At 45.3% G+C, this 26486-nt stretch overlaps 1 protein-coding gene across 1 annotated transcript; it reads right to left on the bottom strand.

Annotated features, from left to right (window-relative positions):
* Positions 1–10403: 10403 nt before the first annotated feature.
* On the bottom strand, positions 10404–26274 carry MDH1 (malate dehydrogenase 1). The gene is made up of 9 exons (XM_026653216.2): positions 26163–26274; positions 19100–19198; positions 17893–17989; positions 16817–16992; positions 15260–15382; positions 14933–15109; positions 12054–12167; positions 11718–11807; positions 10404–11046 (listed from the first exon to the last, which is right to left on the bottom strand). The coding sequence occupies exons 1-9, from the start codon at positions 26163–26165 to the stop codon at positions 10921–10923; spliced, it is 1005 nt and encodes a 334-aa protein (XP_026509001.1). The 5' UTR covers positions 26166–26274; the 3' UTR covers positions 10404–10920.
* Between the last annotated feature and the right edge of the window lie 212 nt (positions 26275–26486).

Raw genomic sequence — 26486 nt, 5'->3', positions numbered from 1 at the left:
TAGTACCAAGAGCAGAGTGACTTCAGTAGCCAGGAAAAAAGTAGACAGATGAAAAAGATTTGGAGCTTGTACATGTTATGTTTTCATTTACATTAAAAAAATGTGCAGTTTAAGAGACTACAGACCAAATCCCTCTCTGTTGTAATTCAGTTTGAAGCCGATGGAGTTAAACCAAGGATTAATGTCTCTCCATTTTAAACAGTATAGTTTTATGTCTGATGAACATCTTCAATCCAGGCAGAATAAGCAAGCTAGCTCAAATAAAAACCTGGAGACCAAAACATGTGTAGGCTCATATATGCTCGGCAAAATAGTGACATTAAAAAATCACTTCAAATGAACCAAAGTTATTATATAATTTATGTAGTTCCGAAAGCATGGCAGTGCTAGATAAATACTACAGGCATTATTCTTCACTTCATAATGACAGTTTTATTGGTGTAACTTCATGAGCGGCAGTACTGTGATGCCAATGTAAATCTGGTGTAGTGGAGAATCGGGATATATGAAGTATATTCTTTCATATGAATACCAGGTATGGCAGTGTTTTTGAAGTAACGGTACGAGGAATAGATATATTTCTGTTTTGCTTGAAGGGGTGTGTACACGGGTAACCATTTGATCTCTTTTCAATAAATTTTGAAAAGGGGTCATACTGAATCTACCATAGTGTACTTCTCTGATGACTGGCTTTAGTTTTAGACAGTTGATGTGCACTGGTCCATAGGAATGATACTACTATGTTTCTTTTGGTGATTCAAACCATCTTAGGGCTTGGCTACACTTGCGAGTTAGAGCGCATTAAAGCAGCCCAGTGCACTCTAACTCATGACCCGTGCACACTGGCAAGGCACGTAGAGCACTCTGACTCCGCGGCTGGAGCGCTCCTGGTACTCCACCTCGGCGAGTGGAATAACGTTTGCTGCACCCCCGCTGGAGCACCGCAGCGCCAGTGTGGACGCCCTGGTCTGTTAATGTGCTCTGATTGGCCTCCAGAAGTGTCCACAATGCCTGTTCCAGCCACTCTGGTCATCAGTTTGAATTCTACTGCCCTGCCCTCAGGTGACCAACCGTCAGACCCGCCCTTTAAATTCTCTGGGAATTTTGAAAATCCCCTTCGTGTTTGCTCAGCCAGGCATGGAGCTCTCTCAGCGAATCTTTCCAGGTGGCTATGCCTCCACACGCCAGGTGATCCCCAGTATGGAGCAATGGCGAGGTGCTGGACCTCATCAGTGTTTGGGGGAGGAACCTGTGCAGTCCCAGCTGCGCTCCAGCTGTAGGAATTACGTACCTTCGGGCAGATATCAAGGGACACGATGGAAAGGGGCCATGACCGGGACACACTGCAGTGCAGGGTTAAAGTGAAGGAGCTGCGGAATGCCTACAGCAAAGCCCACGAGGCAAACGGCCGCTTCGGTGCTGCCCCCGCGACCTGCCGTTTCTACAAAGAGCTGGACGCAATACTTGGGGGCGACCCCACCTCCACTCCGAGTATCACCATGGACACTTCAGAGCCCAGTTCAACAAGGCAGGAGGAGGAGGAGGAGCAAAGTGGGAGCGAGGGTGCTGAGGAGGAGGAAGACACCCCGGCATCCCTAGATGCATACAGCCAGGAGCTGCTCTCAAGCCAGGAGGAAGGCAGCCAGTCGCGGCGGCCGGTGCTTGGAGAAGGACAAACACCAGAGGAGGTGCCCGGTAAGCAGCTTTTATTTTGAGAAGGAAGTGAGTCGGTGTGGGCTCTTGGGACAAGGAGGGTTAGGCTGCATGTATGCCTAGATGCGGAATAGGACGTTGATGTGCTCTCTCACATCGTGGTAATCGGCCTCAGTGATCTCTTCAAAGGTCTCAGCCAGAACTTGGGCAATTCGCTTGCGCAGGTTTCGTGGGAGAGCCACTGTGGTCCTTGTCCCAGTCAGGCTAACATGTCTGCGCCACTGTGCCAGGAGGGGTGGGGGGACCATTGCTGCATGCAGGCAAGCTGCATTTGGGCCAGGGTGGAAGCTGCATTGTAGTAGAAGACCCTCCCTTGCTTCCCAGGTCACCCTCAGCAGTGAGATATCTTCCAGGACGAACTCCTGTGGAAAATGTGGGGACAGTGTTCAGTATAGGGGCCCCCTGCAGCTGTTGGCTCTCCCCAAGGCACAGAAACCCAGAGGACAGTACAGCCATGAAAGAATCAGTCCCCCTTGACCCTGTGCTTACTCACCATTTTGGGGCTCCTGTGGGTTATGTGTGCTCTGGGACGGCAAATTATGCTATTGTGTAGACTGTGCTTACCCTCCTTAAGTACGGGGGAATCATTGCTCTGTCTGGTGTGAACAATGCTGCCTCTGTTAAGTGTTGCATTTTGCCTTTACAGATGCAACCTTGAGATCTCAGCCGTCTGTGTTATCACCGGCCGAGAGGCTGCAAAGAATCAGGAAGAGGCCCCGTAGAGGCAAAGAGGACATGCTGCATGAAGTCAATGAAAATCAAAAAGTGCAGGAGTGGCGGGAGGGTGAAAGGAGGGTCCGCCAGCAGAATGCGGATTGCTGGCAACAAAGCATGGAGCAGCTGATAAGCATGATGGAGCGCCAAGTGGACTTGATCCAGGCGCTCGCCGCCATGCAGGCGGAGCACTACCGTGCCCGCCCACCCCTGCAGCCCTTATCCCAAAACTCTTTCCCTTGTACCCCCATGTCACCTCCAACCCACTTTCCCCAACATCCGGGTTCTTATCACCACCAGCTGCCTCCAACACCTGTAGCTTCACCACCCAGTCCTGAAAACGACGACCCTTACCCACTGCACTCAACCCCCATCACCATGCAGTATAGCCTTCCTGAAGTGCAGCACTCATTGAACAGCACTCCAAACAGGACAGCTGAGTATGATAATAGGACAGACACAAATCTGTGATTGTACCGTTCCCCACCCCACCCCCTTGCCCTTCCTCTTTCCCAAGCAGTTGTATTTTTTTTCAATAAATGAATTTTTTGCTTTGAAAACATTCTTTATTATTGCATAAAGTAAAAGATGCCTTAGCCCAGGAAAGCAACAGGCACTGCAAGTCAGTGTATCATACGTAGCAAACACAGATTCCTACTAACATTGGAACCACTGCACTTCACTCCCGTGCAGGGCACCAGACATTACTGGTGGCTTTCAGCCTCAAATTGCTCCCTCAAGGCATCCCTAATCCTTGCATCCCCACGCTGGGCCCCTCTAATAGTCCTGCATTCTGGCTGTTCAAATTCAGCCTCCAGGTGTTGAACCTCTGAGTTCCATGCCTGAGTGAATCTTTCACCCTTCCCTTCACAAATGTTATGGAGGGTACAGCACGTGGATATAACCACGGGGATGCTGTTATCGGCCAGGTCCAGCTTCCCATTCAGAGACCTCCCTTTAAACAGCCAAAAGCACACTCCACAGTCATTCTGCACTGGTTCAGCCTGTTGTTGACCCGCTCCTTGCTGCTGTCAAGGCTCCCTGTGTAGGGTTTCATGAGCCACAGCATTAAAGGGTAAACAGGGTCTCCAAGGATCACAATGGGCATTTCGACTTCCCCTACCGTGATATTCTGGTCTGGGAAAAAAGTCCCGGCTTGCAGCTTCCTGAACAGGCCAGTGTTCCGAAAGATGCGTGTCTCATGCACCTTTCCAGACCAGCCTGTGTTAATGTCAATGAAACGCCCACAATGATCCACAAGTGCCTGGAGAACCATAGAGAAATACCCCTTCCGATTAACGTACTCGGAGGCTAGGTGGGCTAGTGTCAGAATTGGAATATGCGTCCCATCTATCGCCTCTCCGCAGTTAGGGAACCCCATTTGTGCAAAGCCATCCACTATTTCCTGCACGTTACCCAAAGTCACGGTTCTTCTGAGTAGGATGCGATTAATGGCCCTGCAAACTTGCATCAACACGATTCCAACGGTCGACTTTCCCACTCCAAACTGGTTAGCGACCGATCGGTAGCTGTCTGGAGTTGCCAGCTTCCAGATTGCAATAGCCACCTGCTTCTCCGCCATCAGGGCTGCTCTCAATCTCGTGTCCTTGCGCCGCAGGGTGGGGGTGAGCTCATCATACAGTCCTATGAAAGTGGCTTTTCTCATCCGAAAGTTCTGCAGCCACTGCTCGTCATCCCAGACTTGCATGACGATGTGATCCCACCACTCAGTGCTTGTTTCCCGAGCCCAAAAGCGCCGTTCCACGGTGGTGAGCATGTCCGTGAATGCCACAAGCAATCTTGTGTCGTATGCGTTACTCGAGTCACTTTGGAGCTTAAGGAATAACTTGACTGCCAAACGTGATATGCTGGCAAGACTCATCAGCATATTCCTCAGCAGTTCAGGCGCCATTCCCACAGACCGAAAGGGAAGACAGAGCGCGCAGTACAAAAAACGTTGAAAGATAGCGCCAATTGTGGATGGAAGCAGAGGGATTGCTAGGATGTGAACCGATGCATTATGGGGCCCAGAATGCCCTGCCCCCCCGCCCCTTCCCACAAGCCACAGCGCCAGAATGGGAAGAGGTGCTCTGTAGGAAGCTGCCCACAATGCACCGCTCCCAGTGCTGCTACAAGTGCTGCAAATGTGGCCACGCCAGTGCACCTGCAGCTTTCAGTGTGGACAGACTGCAGCGCTTTCCCTACTGCGCTCTACGAAGGCTGGTTTAACTCAAATTGCTCTACATCTGCAAGTGTAGCCATACCCTTAATGTCTTCAGTGAACATCGTGTATATATCACTATAAGGTGGTCATGGTGTGGGATTCTTCTTGTTGAAGAGCTATAGTATTACACCTGCAACATTATCTGAATTCAGGGAATGATGCATGCAGTTGATAAAGATCTCTTTGTTCTCCAAATTTGACACATACTGGAAATCCAATCACTCCTATTTACTGCATCACAAAGATGTCATGAAAGTTGTTATTCAAAAGCAGCAGCTTCTGTTGATGCAGAAAGTTCCCCTCTTTCCTACTGACTCACCTAGTAAGCATAGTGAAAAGCACTCCTTACCATATTATCCAGTTCTTATAGTTTTTTGTGTGACTCAAGCATCAAGATTTTGTTGACAGTCAATTGCATAGTCCCTGAGATTTTTTATTCCCTGGGGGTGCTCCACCCCTGCTGTGCCCCAAGACCCCACCCTCACTCTGCCTCTTCCCATCCCCACTCCGCCCCCTCCCTGAGGCCCAGGCCTGCTCGCTGCCCTCCCCATCCTCCAGCCTCCAATCAGCTGTTTGGCTGCGCTTCCAATCAGCTGTTTGGCAGTGCCCTGATCAGCAAATTGGGGGTGCTACCAAACAGCTGTGGCTGGTGGGTGCTGAGCACCCACTATTTTCCCCCCAACTATGCACTGAGGTCTATTTTTTGCCCAGTAGGCAAATGATCTTTTAAAAACCAAATGTATCATCCATGAGGCCTCCACGTGCTAATTTTGATACTGCTAATATTGAAGTAAGACTTTTATTAGCATAAAGACCAGCATGTCAGCTTTCTTGTTCTTTTTTACGATAAAATCAGAGCATATATATGTGGCCCCCTTCCACTGGTGCTGTTGCTTTAGTCTGGACAATTGAAGGGTGCACAGTTGATATTTTAAGGGTAGTGAGAGCATCTCTAAAGCTTTTGTCTTATTTGAACATCTTCAGAACTAGATGTTGGTAGAAGAGGACGTACAGCAGCTTTGACCTGAGTGCACACAGAGCACAACACTGAGCCTTTGGTTCTGAATCAAAGGGAACTCAAGAAAACTTTTGATCCCAATAGTTTTGGAACATGTATATAATTAGGCCCCATCTGTATGGCCATCTATTGTAATTAGACTCTTGATTTTTTCCCCCCAATCTCTTGCTCCCTCTCTATTCTCTGCCACTAAAACCACCGCTGTGACCACTCTTTAACCAACATTTTTTCCCTGGGACAACAGCCTTGGCAACTAATGTGTCATTTACAATCTCACTACAGTGCACTATGGTTGCCTGACATGGGTGACACTGGGGGAGAGTGATACAAAGAAACTGAAGTCAGAACCAACTTGATATCAACAGAGCTAGCAACATGTTTTGTATTTAATTAGCTTCAAAGCTGGAAACCTGAGGTACTTCGAGTTGGGCATAGCTACCCAATAACAGCAGCAGTAGGGAATGATGCTTTCAGAAAGATTAACGATAACTTGCTATCCAGTTCAGTGCTGAGTGAGGTTGTCTTGCCTTAATAGCCATGGTTGGCTGTAGACCCCAATTAAAAACAGGACATCAACTTTCCCCCCACAAATTACCAAAAAAAAAAAAAAAAAAAAAAAAAAAAAACCAGGGATTGGTAAGTAACAAGTTATTAACTGCTTTAAAACCCAGAGATTCACTGGAAAAAACTTTGCAGATGAGGAAACTATGTAGAGATGGTGTGCATGTGTATCACTGACCTCTACTGGATGGAATTATAACTGCTTGTCTGTGAGTAATAGGCCCATGTTTCTAAGGGCTTGGCTACACTTGCAAGTTACAGCGCAATAAAGGAGCCCCGGGGGCACTAGCTCACTCCCCATCCACACTGGCAAGGCATGTAGAGCGCTCTGACTCCGCGGCGACAGCGCTGCTGGTACGCCACCTCAGCGAGAGGAATAACGTTTGCTGCGCCTTGGCTGCAACGCCCGGGCATCAGTGTGAACGAGGTGTTGCGTTACTGCGCTCTGATCGGCCTCCGAAAACATCCCATAATCCCCTTAAGTCAAGTGGCCACTCTTGTCATTGTTTTGAACTCCTGTAGGAATGCGGAAATGCCCTTTCAAAGCTCCGTTTCTGACAGCCGGCATGCAAGCCGTTACTGTTGAATGCTGTGTGTGAGAGAAGGAGTCGGCCGGGGGGGAGGTGGGGGGAGAAAGAGGTCTGCTGCTGTCTGAACTTACAAGACAGCATGCTGACATGCTCTCCCCCCACATACACACAATGCACTTCCTGTCACACTCCACCCCACCCGTCCCATTTTAAAAGCACGTTGCAGTCACTTGCATGCTGGGATAGCTGCCCATAATGCACCGCTCCCAATGCCGCTGCAAGTGCTGCAAATGTGGCTTCGCCAGCGCGCTTGAAGATGTCAGTGAGGACAGACTGCAGCGCTTTCCCTACTGCGCTCTACGAAGGCTGGTTTAACTCAAAGCGCTCTACATCTGCAAGTGTAGCGATGCCCTAAGTTTGATTCTTTGGCTGAAGTGATGTAGCCTATGCTTTTGGAAGAAGAGAGTCTGAGCTCTGTGCCCACTGTCAACTTGAAGTACTGAGTAGCCATAGTATGAACGGAAACTAGTGACAACTGAGAAATCCTAGGTCCTCCTACAGAATATTTCATTAGGATGCTACAAATGCAGGGACTGCTAGGCTGTATAAGCCAACTCATGTTCTTAATTTGTCTAAATAATGAATCATTCAGTATATGCAATAGTCAGCACTTCAGGGATAAAGAAATTGGACAAAAACCATCCATTGTCTTTTTTGTCTCAATTAGTCAGAAAGTATTCAGAAAAAGCAAATATGTATAGCAGCTGTGCAATTAAATCCTTAGTCATAAATTAGCGTGCATACTAAAAAGGCATTTCCTTTGCAAAAGCAACACATGGAAGGCCCCTTTCTTTCTAGGCTAGAGCTTGTATTTCCACCTAGATTAAATACCAAAGGCACAGGTATTAAGAGAAATGAAGTGCCTCTTCTCATCAACTGTCCCTCATCTGATAGCATTAGTCAAGCACTCCTATGAAGCTAGCACTTGAATATTTTTGGAATCTATTTCTCTGTAGGACTTCCCTATGTGAGCAGACATTAACGTTTCCATTTTCAACTGAAAAGGGCTATTTTATTTACATAAGCTTCTCTCTCATTTTAATTGTGCTGTAGTTATCCTCTGGGACTTACTAGTTGTGATGCAAAATAGGTCTTTGCAAATGAAAGAATGCCCATGGGGGGAGGGGAGCAGGAGTGAAGAACTTTACCAAATTGCCTCTCAGGCCAACTTCTCCTGGTATGGTTTCAGAGCATCTAGGAACAGGCAAGATGGCATGAAAACATCACACGCTTGTTTTACTCAATCAAAAAAAGCTGGTAAGGGCCCAGTTCAGCAATGCTCTGGCCCCTGAGCAGTCATTTGCACTGGTGCAAAGTGAACATACGATGCTATCGTTCTGAGCTGGTAGCATTTTAACCAGTATAAATGACTATCCCAGGAGCAGGGTTATGGTGAATGAGGCCCTATGTACTTAGAAGATATGGAGCTGGTGGTATCACCTATAATTATTGGAGGAAATAGCAAAGCAAAGGTAGCTGTGATAGGGAGCAGCAAAGCAATAGAATAGCTGTCTTGACTCATTTTCAGCCTGAAATCCGTTTTTACTAAAATAAATAAATAAAATTCAGCCACATCTCTTCCTGAGCAGAAACACTGCTGGGAGTTGAGACAGACAAGTAGAAAAGCCTCCATAAGGTTGACTTTGAAGGTTTTCCTGAACAGCATCCCCTTGCTGGACAGGGCTTAAGGACCATGGAGTTCTTCTGTCAACCTAGCTACTGCCTCTCCGGGATTCAGGGCCGTCCATAGACATCGTGGTGCCTTATGCAGCCCCTCCTGCAGGGGTGGGGGGCTGGCCTGAGGCCTCCACGGGGAGGGCATCCCCAGGCCTCTGTTGGGGAGGGGGGCATGCAAGGTCTGTGGGGGGCAGGAGCAGGCTCAGGGGGGAACCGCCCCCCAGCAGGAGCTGGTGGAGCGGGTTGGGGCTAGGTCACTCCACTTCCCGCCACCCAGTGATTGCAGGACATACCTGACCCCTGCTGCAGGCCCCTGGTATGTAGCTCAGAGAAAGGGGTGAAGTAAGGGCAGGGCTGGGGTGGGGGGTGGGGGGGCGCACAGCTTCCCTGGCCGGCTCAGCCAGCCAGGGGATCCGGCTGGCCGCTGGAACAGCACGCAGCTGTGTAGGGCACTAGGAAATTTGGGGCAATTTGGTGTCCCAAATTTCCTGGTGCCCTACACAGCTGCATAGTTAGCGTATGGCTAACGATGGCCCTGGGTGGATTAACCCTAAAGCAGTGAAGCAATATAGCAGCACAACTGCAGAGCCATTCAGTGTAGACTCGTGTGTGTGTGTGTGTGTGTGTGTCTTCTGACACTGTAGTAAATCCACCTTGCTAAGAGGCAGTAGCTGTATCAGCTACGATCTAGCAGTGTTGACATTGGGCCTTAGGCCAGCTTAATTACATTGCACAGGGTATGAAATGTCCCCTCCCTTCTCTGCACAGTCCTTGAACCACCATCTAATCCATTTGAGCGTTCACAGCTAACCCAACTAGACTTAACTGTGAATGAGTTTTTAAACACCACTACCTGAAACACATGAAAGGCAAGATGTAGGACATTATCCTTTCCTCCCCTACTTTTGTGATGTGATCAGTCAGCCAAACTGTGCTGACAAGCCAGAGTCTTTCTATAGAGGCACACTGCTTATTGTTTTGTTTTTTTTTCTATGGGCCAAGTCTCTCAGGGTGCAAAGGAGGAAAGAATTTGGCCTTACAAGTTTTGGGGATAGTCTCTTCAAGAGAAGAAATAGTAACAGCTGCAATCATGTGAGAATAAGTATTATTTGCTTTTCTTCCATCATCTGGTTCAGTTTCCTCATGACTTCAGAAATGAGGTAGTATATTAAGCTATTGTGCCACCTCCCCTAGTACTGTAGCATGCATCTGTTCCAGAAGTGGGTGGAAGGGAGAGAGCATCTCATGGTTAGAGCAGTAGTCTTTAGCTGCCTATGTCCTCTAAACACCTGTTCAGAAGGGCATAGAGAGATACTAGTACATTCACAATAATGGCTTCCATTAGTTAGCAGGGGTACTGTGGCCAGGGATTAAAGGAAGGTAGACATGCAGGTAAGCAAAAGAATCTCATTTGAATGCTTGGGTCGGTCACAGGACCTTGACCTAGAAGCCTTGATCACAAATAGCTTAATAGGAAAAACTACTAAACTCTGTCAGTTGCATCACAGACATCCTTTCAAGTTTCTAGCTATTGTATACAATCTGCTGTATTCTAGTCCTGAACTACTGCAGCTCCTGAGCTCTAATTATTAGGGTGTCTAATTTACCCACCCCTGAACAAAACTCGACTGTCTGTTTCTCTAAACACAGCACAAGTAGAATAAAGGGGTATTTTGGTTGGAAAGCGCTAATCATTAATAAGACTTCCCAAAGACCTGTAGTAGCCTCTATGCATGCCTTCTAAGCTTTGCTTTCCTCCCCTGCCCTTTTAATTCAAGACTGAACACAAGAGAATATTTTTACAAAACCATCAGTTATATGGCTGCCCAGGGAGGTATCCTGCCCATCACACAATTTACAGAGGCAAAGTATGTTTAGAAGTCAGAAAAGACAGATGTGATTGGTATCCATTGTGCAATTAACCATCCTTTAATGTTTCTATTACAAACACAGTAAAGGGTAACCAGAGTGAACAGTACATGCTCTGTATCCAACTAAATTTCCTACTTGCATTTTTAAAATAGGAAAGTATTAGTTCAAGGAGAACTATTGGCATTTTTATCTTCCTTTTAATATTAAGCCACTTAATGTTAACCGTGATCTCTAGATGATAATTCAAATGCCACCAGTGCCAATTTCTGAACAAGACTGAATGACTATTCTCTATTCAATACAGAAAACATGTATATTACTGAATTGACAAGTTTTGGTCAAAAAAGCTGAACAGATTTTGAATTGCTTGTATGTTTAATTGCCAAGAACTCTTGATAATAGGCACACGTGTACCAATAAGCATGTGATCTTTAAAATGAATGACTGTCACAAAACAAACTTGAATACAGCAACAGCATTGGTTACTAGATTTACAGACGACTTTTAGACTCTTCAGCTTTTAAAGGATTTTCTAAATCTTGATCAGCTAGTCATGCACTGGAAAGAAACTCCACAGCAGTCTCCTTTTCTTCCATCAACTCCTTTGCAGTCAGATCCATCTTCTCTCGGGAGAAGTCATTAATAGGAAGACCTTCGACAAACTTCCAGGTTTTATCCTGTTTGAAAGTTAGTCCTTATGAGAACAAGTCTTGTACGGTCTAAAAGCTGCACCTAATTTTGCAGTTTTGGTATGCCAGTGAAATGAGTGACACCTCTGAACACAAATGCTAATCTGTGGTCTAGAAATTGTGTTAGCAATCATGTGTTCTCAAAAACTGAAACCATGTGATGGTGTGGAGCAGATCTGTTCCTCTAGAAGTCTGCTGTAGTATAGTGACTAGAGTTTGCCATCTGAATGAGAAATCCCGTTCTCTAACAATTACAAGATATAAGTTTACTTGTAAATATCCCCAAACAAACTGACTGAAGCAGATGGACTTCTGTCTCTAATTTCTTTTTACCTGAGCAGTCTTAAGAGCATTAATATTTTTCTTCAGATTCAGTGTAGAAGGTTAGTTGCAGTATATTCTTTTTGCCTCCTTCTCCCTACACTTCAAACTATGTTTTTCTGCAGCCATCCAATATTCATTTGACAACTCAAATTATGGAACAGTGAGTGTAATGGGCATCTTGCAGTGGGCACAAGTATGTTGAAAGCCTGCTTCACAGCACCAATGATCCAAATCCTAAAATGCTACCCCTGAAATCTACATAGCCTCCTCCTACTTTGTATATAAAGACATTTCAAAAAGTTAAACCTTGATAGATTTAAAAATAGCGTAGTTACCTTGATTACAACAGGGAATGAATAGAGCAAATCCTCGGGGATACCATAGGAATTTCCATCAGAAATGACTCCCATGGAAACAAATTCCCCCTGAAAACAAAAAGTTAGTGATAAATAGCTCTCCTTGCTATTACAGCGGGCACAAATTTAACTAGTTACTATCTATACTATAGAAAGCCTTGCTGCATTTGTTATAGTCCCAAGTGTGTAATATCTTCTGTCACTCATGATTAGATAGATTAATCTACCCAGTGTTACTCTAGAAGGACATTAAACACACAAAAGTTTAAAGAGATTAGTCAAGAGCACCTCTCCATGTGCCATAGCAATATTTACCTCTGGAGTGCCAAACCAGATGTCCCTCACATGGTCACAGATCGCTTTGGCAGCTGACATTGCACTGGACAGCTTCCTGGCTTTAATAACAGCTGCACCACGTTGCTGAACAACCTGTAGTAAAGACAAAAAAAAAAAAAAAAAATTGGACATCTCATTTGCATATAGTCAATAAATGACAGAAGGCTTAAGCAAGCAAGCAGTGGCTTTGTCGTCTAGTCACCGCTAACATACTACTGCCGGGGGAATTCTGCGCCACTGTGTAAGCGCAGAATTTATGTCTCCTGCAGAATAATTGAATCTGATGGGGGAGGCAAAAGGAAGATGCACTTACACTTTTTGCCTACTGAGGGCTGATGTGGTGTCAGAAGAGAGGGCAGCTGTCTCATGGGAGGGAGCAGCCAGCTGTGGAGAGGGAAGGGGCAGAGGCTGACTTCCTGACTGCCCTGCCCATGGGAGGCGGCATAGGATATGGGAGGGACAGAGCAGGGCATACCAAGTTGCTGGGGGTGTGGGGGAGGGGGAGACAGACTGGGGCAAGGGCACAGAAGCTAGTGGGGTGAGCCAGGAGCCGAATGGGGGGGGGGGGGGGGGGGGGGGGGGGCACATGGGGGGGGGGGAGATATGCCCGACTGAATGGGAGAGGCTAGGGGTCAGCCAGGGTTTGCATAGGGAAGGCTCCCCAACAAAAACACACCCCACCCCACCCACCAAGCCTCAAGGTTCACTCCCAGGCTCCTTCGCAGCAATGATTTCCCACTCCTGCAGTTCCTCTGTTACCCCCGACTCCCTCAAGCCTTTGCACTTCTTCTGAAGGGGGTGGCAAAAAAAAGTTCCTATATAGTAGTTTAAATGAATTATTACTCAGAGTTCTGTATTAATATGCCCAGCAAGGAATTTGTCAAAAAACATTCTGAATCTTTTTTGTTGTCTGTATTGTTGCTCCAGACATACTTGATAACAAATATTTTGAAATGAGTTACCAAAAATAATTGAAACTGGCGTGATTATATTGTGTTATTTTGACAAATATGCAGAATTTTAAAATATTGTGCACAGAATTTAACTTTTTGGCACAGAATTCCCCCAAGAGTAATTGTCATGAGAGAAAGTTTCTTATATAGTCTTCACTAAAAACCCTCAGAGTTGGAGAGCAAGATGCTCACAGTTGAATTATGGCAGATATACAATCCTACCAATAAGCAGCTGTAACACTGAAATAGAACAGGCTAAGAGCCTAGAACTGTTCTGCAAGGGTCAAGGCTGATACACACTGAAGGGTTTGGGAGGCTTGCAGTGCTGTGTTTCTTGCTGTACCAGTTTTGTGGCTAGAAGCCTATCCTACTGGGTTATCAATGTAGCATCTTTCACAAGCGTCACATACATCAGGCGCTCTGTACCAGTTTCGGTTCAGTAACTGACGCTTTTTTTGAAGTTTATAGGTAAGGCCCTACTTGAATTGCGGGATGATTGTCAAATAATTGTGACCGAATTTTGGACTGAATCATGGAAAATTGTGGGAAAAAAGTAATAATGGACATTTATTATTTGCAGTAACTTGGAAAACCTGTTCCCGCTGTCAGCTGCCCATCTGAGGGCTGGGGCGCCTGTCAGCTGACAAAACTGCGGTGGAAGCCTAATATTGCGAATCTGCAACGTTGCAAGTTAAATTAACCTATACATAAGGCCTTACTTATGGTTTACGTTTATACTTTAGTGGTCAGCTGAAGACTAGAAGTGAACTACTTATCAACCTTTGTCCCACATGAGCCATCAAGCAACTTGAAAAATTATATAGAACCTATTTTACACGCTATCAAGTCATTTGATAGTGCCTGAAGGTCCATGTCTGTAGAGTATTTTTCCAAGACACTTAAGTCAGACTAACGAAGCTAATTGCTGAGATGTATACATAAAAAGCAATTCTCATTCATGTACAATATTTATAACAGCCAAAATTTGTTCACTGACTCTGTACCAGGTAGACCCCAACTCATCCCCTAGGAAGCACCTCTGAACCGTCTTAATAGCCCCTCAGACGACAACACACACATTTATGTAACAGACCAGCTATATGCTATTCCCATGAGGGCCTATCCCAGCTGTGTGCAGCAGGCCAGAGTCAAGGACCCAGTACTGAAGCCCTCTTGTTTAAATCTAGGGACTCTAGCACCTCAACTGCGAGTGTATAATAATTAATTAGAAAAGAGGGACCTCACAACCCTACAGAACAAGCAAAGGACTCCTTTTATAGGTCAAACATAAATTGCACCCACAAACAAGCTAGACGGTAGCACAGTCTATGGGGCACAGGCAATTCAAGTTCTTTATAGGAAGCACTGCTCAGCAGTCAAACCACAGAATCCTTGAGTTAGAAAATGGCAGCCTTAAAAAATAAATAAAAAACAACAACAAAAAACAACACCCCTCATCCCCAAGTGATGATGAGTATATTCAGAGGGGAACTTTCCCAATTGTATGGACTAAAATTACTGAAAAGTGAACTATCCTCTCCCTACAGAGGCTAGGACACCACATGACACCCTGTGACAGCAATTTTGACTCTCAACATTAACTTTCACTGTTGATCATTTCAGCAGAAAAATCCAGCTAGCATATTTATTTAGGTTTATGCAAAAGGAACCACCACAGGAACAGGACTACAAATTTTAAAGATCAAATATCTGATTATTCTGACAAGCTATTTGAAGACAAATCATTTTAGTAGGACTGGAAGATCTGCTTTGCTAAGGTTTGCCATAAGATTTCCATTGAGTATATATTAACACTAGCTTTTTACACTGAGTCAGAATTAGTCTAACAGGAGTACAGTATTGTCCAATTATGCGGATAGATCATTAATAAACAGAAAATCTTACCGTGATAAAGTCACCCTTCAGCCAGCTGTCATCTTTTACAGCTTCATAAACTCCAACTTCCTTTCCTTGCACTTTCACCTTAGCATGGGTAACATCTGGATACTGAGTGGAGGAGTGATTCCCCCAGATGATGACATTCTTCACATCATTAGCAGTTACACCAAGTCTCAGAGCAATCTAATTTGCATTTAGAAAAAGACATGGAACATACCAATTACAACTACACTTTAAGTAGAACACACTGCTTTCTGAGAAAGCTTAAATTTACACACTTCTTTAGAAGACAGACATAAGAAGGTATTTTAGCCCTGGATGGATTCTTCCTACCTGGGATTTAGCTCGGTTGTGGTCCAAACGAGTTAGACAGCTGAAGTTTTCCTTTGGTATTGAGGGAGCTGACTTTGAAGCCGTCAGGCAGTTGGTATTTGCTGGATTTCCTACCACCACGACCTAGAAAGGCAATGAAGGGGAGTGGGGTGAGAAGAGAAGTCAACTGTTTACCCAGCTGAGGGGAATGAATTTGCAGAAATTGTAGCTTGGCTAAACACAACATTAACCATTTGTAAAGAAAAGGCTTTACTCCAAAGAAGCTGTCAAGAAATGAAGACAAAAAGTCTTGTTTAAATCCTAAACATATTGTATAATCACTAATTTAAAGTCGTTTATCAAAAAGAAAAATTACACAGAAGAGGATATCAAATATAGAATCACAGAACAGTTCATTTTAAATGCTTCTTCACAAGTGCCTCTATAATAAAGGAGACCAGTATTTTAGATATCAGCACTACTTACCTCCAGTCTAGTTCCCCTGCACCGCAAAAATCGCCCATTATCTCTTAATACATTAAGAGGACTATACACACAAACTAGTCAGCTCTTTCCTCGCTTGCTTTCTGCTCCTCACCCCCTATTAAAGTTTCCCATTAAGATAGCTCTACTAAGTGACACTGCTTTACATGATCATAGTTACGACTGAAGCAATTGTTGCCTATTTGAAGTAAGATGCTGGATCTCAAGTTAAGTCAGTTTCTCTTGTTAATATGAAAAGGACAGATTAATTGATGAAGAAAAAAACGTGTCAAGCTCCATACAGCCTCCATCTGGTGAGCTGATCTAGAGACATGCTTTTATATTTCCCTTTTTGATATTCCAACTTCTCAGTTAGTTTCCCATTACTCTGCAATAGCTGATGCTAATTTTTATTTCAACTGTAGAAAACACTGAACAGCCCTGTAGACTCAGCAGGAAGTTCATCAGCAGAGGAAGCAGGCATTAAAGTCAGTTACAAAGCACAGTGGGAGCAGGAGTATGAGATTAGGAGCTGTAGGAGGCAAGCCACATGATTCTATGCATTGTGCCTGAGCTACTGGAAAGAAAAACACATTTTAAAAAACCTCCCCAATGTGACTTTAAAAACTAAAAATCTAAAACAAAGCCTATTTTTATTTTATGTGACTTTATTTGATTGATACTGAAGTCATTAAATTAAAGCTACAGATTCATATGAAATAGGAGCCAAGTTTGCATCAGTAAACTGGTTGTTCATCTGCATGTGCTATTATCAATATGAGGCCACCTCTTCTCACTCTACTGCTCCCCACCTCTGAAAAGTAACTGCAGGATACTACACACTCCTACCTAGAAGATGGTTCATCTTCTGCCAGTGAATGGACTGGGATCATTCCCTAGATCAACTATGGGGTCTAACAGGATGCCTCCCCTAAGGCTTTGGCCAATACAGAGCATTTGAGAAGCAAGACCTTCCGTAAAACAAAATTTGTCGTTATGCTATATCTGTACTACTCTACAGCTCTTGCTTGGATCTTTAAGTTGCTTGGTAAAGGGTTTCCAGTTAAAAAAACAAAACATAGTTTCTGTAATCACCTTGACAGTCTTCTTGGCATACTTGTCCAAGGCTGCACCCTGGGATTTAAAAATTTTCACATTTGCTTTGAGTAATTCTTTCCTCTCCATGCCCTCTTTCCTCGGCATGGAGCCAACCAGAATTGCTACGTCAAGATCTTTAAATGCAACCGCCTCCTTGTCTGTTGCAATGACCTCTGTAAGCAAAGGAGGGAAGAGACAGAATTAGTAACAGAGCAATCTTTTTGGGAGTTCTATGGCAACATCAATGGAATTATTCTTTGGATTACCTTCTATTTAACCACTAATCAGACAGGCAGCTGTGACAAAGACAGACCCAGAGAGCAAATGCCCATATTTATTAGTTTAATTACTGCTCTTTTTCCTTTCACTAAGTCATCGATGGGTGTTAGCAACTTCTTAACGTGAATGAATTATGCATCCTCATTTGTTTGCCTGTATCTTTTGATGTACCCTATACGTAGTACTCCTCACTTCTCCATCCCTTCCAACCCATGCAATGGCATTGGATTTTTGTGTATGACCCAAATGAGTTTTCCTTTCCTCAATAACCAGTAATATTAATTCACACTGGAGAAGGTTTAGTAAAACTACACAATCTGGGAAATTTTATCAACTGATATTTGAAACAGCTACTATAATAACTACAGCATTGCCCATTAGCTCACTTTCTTCCACCTCAAGAAACTATACTCGAGAATCCATAATTTGTTAGACAAGTTGATCAACCCATTTCTCAATTTTGTCTTTATTTTTTCAGTGATTTTCAGAGTTTGTGTTTTATAACCTTCTCAGAAAAAGCATTGGCATATCAGAAAAAGACAAAGCTATTTCATTACTAGGCTAGGAGGCCCATCATGACATGATAGTTCAAGCAGCCAATTGTTTGCCAGATACATAACACATCTTACTTTCAAGGTTTAAATAGTATAAATCAAATTCCCAGATATTACACATGCAAATATTGTAGGTGACACTCAAACACCCATATCTGAAGAGTTGATCATACTTCTCTTACAGTTTGCAGTTAATCAAGCTAAGTTAACTTTAAAAAAGTCTGTATTCCTTTTGATCACCTCTCAGCAGTGGAAGGGCACAGTCTTGCAGTTCCATGATTACGCCATCCAATACAGTCATCATGGGAGTGATATCCAGCAGTACAAGAACAAGAGGCTGTAAAACAAAGTAACTTAAAAGTATACGGAACAATAAGTGTAGGCTTACTCAGTTTTTCAATTATTTCTTCCTGCAGCCAGATATTAGTTAACATCACCTTTTGGGAGAGGTGGGAAACGTATAACAGCTCATTTACTAAGACAGATGACTAACAGCAGCATCACAATTCAGCGCTGAACGCATATAAAAAACAGGATCCAGAATAACTCAAGGCTCTATTTCTTCTCTTCAGGCTCACTGCTAGGGTTGCCAACGGTCTAATCACACAAACCTAAACATCCTTGCCCTTCCCCGCAGACCCGCCCCGCTCACTCCATTCCCCCTCCCTCTGCTGCTTGCTCTCCCCCATCCTCACTCCTTCCACCAGGCTGGGGCAGGGGGTTGGGGTGTAGGAGGGGGTGGGGGCTCTGGGCTAGAGCTGAGGGGTTTGGCGTGTGGGAGGGGGCTCTGGGCTGTGCCTGGGACAGGGGTGCAAGCTTGGGAGGGAGTTTGGGTGTTAGAGGGGGCTCAGGGCTGAGGTGGGGGGCTGGGTGTGGGAGGGGGTGCAGGCTCAGGGCTGGGGCAAGGGGTTGGGGTGCGGGTTCCGGTTGGTCTGTGCTTACCTCAGGCAGCTCCTAGTTGGCGGCGCAGTGGGAAGGGAGAGCCAGGGGGCTCCGTGCACTGCCTCTGCCTGCTGTCACCACCCCTGCAGCTCCCATTGGCCGCAGTTCCTGGCCAATGGGAGCGGTGGAGTCAGTGCTTAGGGTGCAGGCAGCGTGTGGAGACCCCCCGCCCACCTCCCAGGGGCTGCCAGGACATGCTGGCCACTTCTGGGAGCGGCACGGGGCCAGGGCAGGCAGGGAGCCTGCCTTAGCCTCTCCGGAGTTAACGGCCTAAAATCTCCCCGTTTGGCTTCGTAGCCTCTGGGAGATAGAGCCCGATACTGGGAGACTCCCGGCAAAACTGGGAGGGTTGGCAACCCTACACTCAGAACAGTAACTTATGTCTTTGCATGAAATGTGAAGGCTCACAGGAAAACTTAACTCCAAGTTTATCAAGAGATTTTACAGATTGTAGTTTCTTCAATACTGTTGAAGAAGACAAGTGAGAGTTCAGTTTAACCATTACCTGTTCTTTGCCGAAGACATCGCCCTTGGCAATGCTGTAGAGCAGAGAATAGGCGATCTGACCAGCAGCTCCAGTCACTAGGACTCTAATTGGTTCAGACTGTAAAAGAAATAGACAGACTCAGCTAACACATTGCTGGTAATACAGTTTTCCCTGATTAAAGAGCCATTAAGCATTTTCAGCAGTTATTGTAGAAAGAGCGTTAAAATATTTAATACTTCTGGATGTGAATCATGTGCAAAAACCCAGCACAGGGTCAGCTCCTAGGATTCTGCTTCTCTTTTAAACCAATAGCAGCACTCCCAAATGTCTTCTGGGAGCAGACCAGACCTGCAGAAAGGTAGCCAAAAAGCTGTAAGTTGAAACCCCAGAACTAGAAATATTCCAAGGCTTGTTTGCACTTTGTTCAGAAGAGAGTGGTGGGGAGTATTTTTAAATGAAGGTCAGAACAGTTTAAAGTAAGGGGGAAAATACCGCTTTTTAAAGCATAGGCACTTCAAATACAGACTCCTAAAATTCCATTAGACTACGATGTAGCTTTTATGCTTCAAACTTATTGGTGAGCCGGCACAAGTCTTCAGAAGATTGGCAGAACATGCAGCTTAGAATTACATCACACTATATTGGAGACTGCTCTCGTTACATTAATTTGCAGATTTACTTGCAAGTGGAGATTTGTAGAATACTGCAAACCTAGATATCTGGTGGAGCTGTAAATAGGACACCAACTAAAAAGTTATGTAGCAATTCAAGTAATAGACTCAAGAAAGAGATCGTGGAGTCATTGTGGATAGTTCTCTGAAAACATCCACTCAATGTGCAGCGGCAGTCCAAAAAAAAGGAACAGAACGTTGGACTCATTAAGAAAGGGATAGATAATAAGACAGAAAATAGCATATTGCATCTATATAAATCCATGGTATGCCCACATCTTGAATACTGTGTGCAGATGTGGTCACCCCATCTCAATCAGCTTGGAAAAGAGACGACTAAGGTGGGATATGACTGAGGTCTATAAAATCATGACTGGTGTGGAGAAAGTAAATAAGGAAGTGCTGATTACGTCTTCTCATTACACAAGAACTAGGGGTCACCAAATGAAATTAATAGGCAGCAGATTTAAAAAAACAAAAAACCCAAAAAGGAAGTATTTTTTCCACACAATGCAGTCAGTCAGTCTGTGGAACTCTTTGCCAGAGGATGTTGTGAAGGCCAAGCCTATAACAAGGTTCAAAAAAGAACTAGATAAGTTCGTGGAGGATAGGTCCATCAATGGCTACTAGCCAGGATGATGTCCTGAGCATCTGTTGGCCAGAAGCTGGGAATGGGTGTCAGGGGATAAATCACTTGATGTTTACCTGTTCTGTTCATTCCTTCTGGGTCACCTGGCATTGGCCACTATTGGAAGACAGGATACTGGGCTAGATGGACCTTTGGTCTGACCCAGTATGGCCGTTCTTATACAACAAAGCAGTAGGCAAAAGGCTGGTGTGTATACTGTTTTCCAGTTGGCACTGTTTCTCTGGATTGTAACACTTCATCAAATCAGGTGTGATTTTCCCCCCTACTATTGTTACAAGCAACACTTAAGGAATCTTAATAGATTAAATAATTTTTATTTTACTCTATCCAGCCAGTTTCAACCATTTCCCCTGTAGAATCAGTTTGCACAGGTAGGTCTTTAACTCAGCAACAGGAGACACAAGACTTGCATAGTAAAAGGAGAATGCCACAAAAATTGGCTTGGGGGTTTGAGGCAGGTGTAGCACCCAGTATTACCAAACAATGTTGTAAAAATCATGGAGTTACTGTCGTCGTCCCCCTCCCCCTCCCCACCCCCCCACCATAACTGATTAAGCCATTATTTCTTTTAAACTGTCTCAATTTTATTTTATTATTTTTATTAGCTTTTACTATTTTATTGTTTATTAGCTGTCTAGGTTGAGCCTTTAGCATGCACTCACTTCATGTATTCAAGCTTCTTCTCTGCAACAATGAGTATTAGTTTTTTTTAAAGACAAAAACAGGTTCCATGCATGGGGTCCCTAGATTCAGGAGCTAGGGTGTTAACAACAACAACCACTAAATATTGTGATTTGTTTTAATCACAAAAATGGCAAGATATAGCAGCACTGAGCCACTGAAGCTACTTTTAAAATCAGTTTTGTTTTAAACATGCTAGATGTCAAGATGATCATGTCCCTTTACATAGAGGCCCATTCTTTCAGAAAGGAACCTTAGCTACATAGGACAGTCAATTTAATCTGTGACTTGGCTCCTACACTGAACTTTAATAAAAATGCTTTCATGCTCTGGTAACTAGAGCAGTGACCTTTAGTAGTTACCGGTTTTTGGAATTTTTAAATGAAATATATAGAATAAGTTCAATTAACATATTTTGAAGCTATTTACCTCCCCTGTCAAATTCAAAAGTGTGGAAGAGAGCCAGGAAAGGATATGGAATATTTAGTTCTATATAAGAGAAAAGGTGGAAAAATAAAGTGTTTCATTGTAGTAGTGTGTACAGGACCCCTACATCCTCAGATAGCTTCAAAAGACAACATAAGTAAAATTCTGAAGAGGAGGACAATTTTTTAAAAAGAATACTTTGTTACAGAGCACAAGCTTCCAATCTCAAACCTACGGCTGACATCAGCACCATTTATTCCCTTCCCCCCATACTTTTTCGTAAGTGCTTACTACCTTAATTAGTATCTTTTGCAAAGTATTAACACCTTCAATTTTAACAGATTTAGGACTTCTCAAACTTGCTGGATGCAGTACTATTTAACAAAACAAATAAGCCAGCTATGCTGCAGGTAGCTACAAAGGACAGTATCAAAGGCCTGGTCTACACTATGAGTTTAGGTTGAATTTAGCAGCGTTAAATCGAATTAACCCTGCACCCGTCCACACAACGAAGCCATTTACTTCGACATAAAGGGCTCTTAAAATCAATTTCTGTACTCCTCCCCGATGAGGGGAGTAGCGCCGAAATCGACATTGCTGTCCAGAGCAGTCACAATGGTGCACTGTGGGATAGCTCCCGGAGGCCAATACCATCGAATTGCGGCCACACTAACCCTAATTCGAAATGGCAATCTGAACTCGGATGCACCGGCCACGTAGACAAGAAAAGCCCCACGAACTTTTGAATTTCATTTCCTGTTTGCCCAGCACAGGTGACCACGCAGAGCTCATCAGCACAGGTAACCATGCAGTCCTGGAATCCAAAAAGAGCACCAGCATGGACCGTATGGGAGGTACTGGATCTGATCGCTATATGGGGAGAGGAGTCCGTGCTAGCAGAACTACGTTCCAAAAGACGAAATGCCAGCTGCTCTGTGATTGCTTTGGCTACTTGCATCACAGTAGCCCCCACAGTAGATTTGCCCACTCCAAATTGATTCCCGACTGACCGGTAGCTGTCTGGCATTGCAAGCTTCCACAGGGCTATCGCCACTCACTTCTCAACTGTGAGGGCTGCTCTCATCTTGGTATTCGGGCGCTTCAGGGCAGGGGAAAGCAAGTCACAAAGTTCCATGGAAGTGCCCGTACGCATGCGAAAGTTTCGCAGCCACTGGAAATCATCCCAGACCTGCAACACTATGCGGTCCCACCAGTCTGTGCTTGTCTCCCGGGCCCAGAATCAGCATTCCACGGCTATAACCTGCCCCATTAACAACATGATCTCCAAAGCGCCGGGGCCCGTGGTTTGAGAGAATTCTGTGTCCGTGTCTATGTCCTCATCACTCTCGTCGTCGCGCTGCCGTTACCGCCTCCTCCTCGCCTGGTTTTTCAGGTCCTGGTTCAGCATAAACTGCATGATAATGCACGAGGTGTTTACAATGTTCATGACTGCGGTCTTGAGCTGAGCGGGCTCCATGCTTGCCGTGGTATGGCATCTGCACAGTTGACCCAGGAAAAAAGGCGCAAAACGGTTGTCTGCCGTTGCTTTCATGGAGGGAGGGGTGAGGCTGTACCCAGAACCACCAGCGACAATGTTTTTTGCCCCATCAGGCATTGGGTTCTCAAACCAGAATTCCAATGGGCGGGAGAGACTGCGGGAACTATGGGATAGCTACCCACAGTGCAACGCTCCAGAAGTCGATGCTAGCCTCGGTACATGGACGCACACCGCCGAATAAATGTGCTTAGTGTGGCCGCATTACACTCGACTTTATACAATCGGTTTCCAAAAATCAAATTCTGTAAATTAGGAGTAATCATGTTGTGTAGACATACCCAAATTAATATTGGATTGTCCTCCATCAGTAGGAGGCGGGGGAGGGGGCAGAAGAACTATATCTTCCAACTTCCAACACAGAGGTAGACTGTGTGCCTTGCCAATCTGTAACTTAATTACTAACTGTGATAACGTACCTTGCTTTACAACATCCAGGAAAGCGGGATTAAGAGGACAGTAATCCATGCACAGTTCAAGTTTTAGCAGTAACCCACCTTGCTTGATAAAACATTTTAAAACTATAAGCTGTCAATATTACTGAAGCTGAAAGCTTAGGAGTCAGATATCAGACCAATAAGACTTGGCCAACAGACCAACTCTTGTTTGAAGTGTCATGGTAGCTGTGCTGGTCCCATGATATGAGAAAAACAAAGTGCATGAGGTAATATCTTTCACCAACAGAAGTTGGTCCAATAAAAGAGACATGCTTTTGAGCTCTACAGAGGTCTTCTCATTTCTTTCACCAACAAATGTGTTCCAATAAGAGATACTGCCTTACCCACCTTGTCTCAGACTTCCATTCTGTCCTTTCTGTATTTCTGAGTAGAGGAATTAGTTGAGAAAACTGCATTCTGATACATTTCAGAGAGTGGTGAGACAGTTTAGCACTTGAAGTTACTAGCTATGTGCAAGTACTATACCGATGTAGTGTTCCCCAGTCCGTTCCTTTAAAATGGAAGTTGAGATAGGTGCTCCTAAATGTGAGCGTTGTTCACATGAGGATTTGGCTAATGGCAATTATACCAAATCATGGGGGACTTTGTTTTCAGAAATTTCAAAACTGTCATCCCTAATACTAAATGGGATTGGGAACATCCTGAATTGACATGAATGGAGTAGTGTGAACAGGAAACAAAATAAGAAGGTTCTCCAGGGACTAGAATCAATAGAGTAGCATTTTAGATATACAAATAAAACACGGTGGGGTAGAAAAATCTGGAATTGAAGAGCAGGATTTAGGCAAGAAAGACATGAGGGGCAAAAAACAAAACAAAAATCCATGACTAGAGATGGAAGAAGGGTCATCTACATATATACATTAGATAGTGACAGGAAGCAAGTAATTTATACATGCCACAGCAAGCAATATCATATCACTTTACACATTTAACCTGAACAAAATTCTAGATGCATCAGAGATAGGAAATGGAAGTGACTTGAAACTTTTAAGGCCAGAGCACAGGCAGTGTGTGCCTTATTGTTACACCAGAAAGGACAGAAGCAGTGTAATGAATATAGCTCCTTGCAATGCTTTTGGTGACATCATTAACACCTATTTTAATAGAGAAATAAGAATGTTTATATCTTAGGCCTTTGCAGGCAAAATAGCTTTTCAACTCAACCATTTCACTATTACCATAAGAAGAAGAAATGCAACTGAAATCCAGGACTAGCATCTGGGATTAGTTCCAGCACCCATCCCCTCCTACCCAACTACATCATTTGAACCTGCCTAATTCACACAGCTCAAACAGAAAAGGAAATGGAAAGTAACACAGAAGAATGTCATATGATCCCCTAGACCTGTGACATTCTAGATCAGGATACAGCACTTTATGGAAAACACTGAAGTTGCTAGTTTGAATCCTACAGCAGACATGCACCCTGGCTAGAACAGCTTGAGACTCAGGTGCACTTGTTCCACAATAACCCATTGGAGAACACTTTCAAAGCCACCTTGTGACACTGCAGCAATGTCACCCACTTCCCCTCCCCCACTCCAGCAATTAACAGATGGTTTCTATAAAAATCACACCAAGATTTTACCCAACAGCTGGCAGCTCTGTGCACAACCACTACTCATGCCGATGTGCCCGCTGCAAGCAGCCTGCAATGTTCAGCAACCCACCCCAGGCTCTGGCCCAGGCTGCAGGCTCCATGTCCTCTGCTGCAATGATAAGAAGGGGTCACCCCAGCAAAGGAACGACGGCGCCTCAGCTGTAAACGTGGCCACCCGGTCCCGTAACCCCTTCTGCTCGCCCTACCCCCGACCCTCCTTCCAAGAAGGGGCGCAGGCTACATACTCTGCACATGCCCCCGTCCCACCAGGAACTGCACAGGGTCACCCCCTCCCCCACACATCCAGGGGCATTGGGGGCTCCAAACCCCCGCCCTTACCCCAGGTAGGGGGTACGCCCCCACATACACGGAGAAGGGGTGCGGGAGGGGGGGTCTGTACCCCAGGCCCCACCACATGTAGGGGTTACCACCCCCTCCCCCCCCACACGCACGCAGCGGGAGGGGGATCTGCACCCCAGACCCACACCCCAGACAGGGGGTACACCCTCACACATAGGGAGAGGGGAAGGGGTAGCTCGAGGGGAAGGGGTAGCTCAGTGGTTTGAGCATTGGCCTGCTAAACCCAGGGTTGTGAGTTCAATCTTTGAGGGGGCCACCTAGAGATCTGGGGCAAAATCAGTACTTGGTCCTGCTAGTGAAGGCAGGGGGCTGGACTCAATGACGTTTCAAGGTCCCTTCCAGTTCTAGGAGATAGGATATCTCCATTTATTTAATCTGTACCCCCAGGCCCTCATCTCAGGTAGGGGGTACACCCCCACATACACAGAGAAGGGGTGCGGGAGAGGGGTCTGTACCCCAGACCCCCACCACATGTAGGGGTTACCACCCCCCCCCACACACACACATGCGGCGGGGGGATCTGCACCCCAGATAGAGGATACCCCCTGACACATAGGGAGAGGGGTAGGGAAGGGGTAATCTGTACCCCCAGGCCCTCATCTCAGGTAGGGGTTACCCCCCCACACACGTATTCTCCAGTGGGGGCTTCGTATCCCCCGCAGGCCGAGCGGTACTGACCATGGCTGGGCGAAGCGGCTTGTCCGGCTGTGTCGCTGCCTGGCCTCAGGGTCACCTCTAAGTACAGCTAAGGCAGCAGCAGTTCCACGGGCGGCGCTGAAGGTATTAAGCGGGAGAAAGAGGGGGCTGATCCCAGCGGGCCGCCCCTCGCCGCGCAGCCGCCTGGGTGCTGTAGTCTCTGTCCACCCTGCTCTCCGCGCGTTCCATTCAGTCTCAGTCTCGGGAGTACTACAACTCCCAGCATGCGCCGGGCCAGCCTCGCTGCCGCTTAGTGAGCTCGTCGTGCTGACAGTAGCTCGTGTCCAGTCTCTTTCCACCTCCCCA

The sequence above is a fragment of the Terrapene carolina genome, unplaced genomic scaffold (genome assembly GCF_002925995.2).
Source record: "Terrapene carolina triunguis isolate 2854851 unplaced genomic scaffold, T_m_triunguis-2.0 Scaffold132, whole genome shotgun sequence".
NCBI lineage: Eukaryota > Metazoa > Chordata > Testudines > Emydidae > Terrapene > Terrapene triunguis.
Note: the sequence above shows the minus strand (reverse complement) of the source record. Positions and strands in the feature narration are given on the sequence as shown.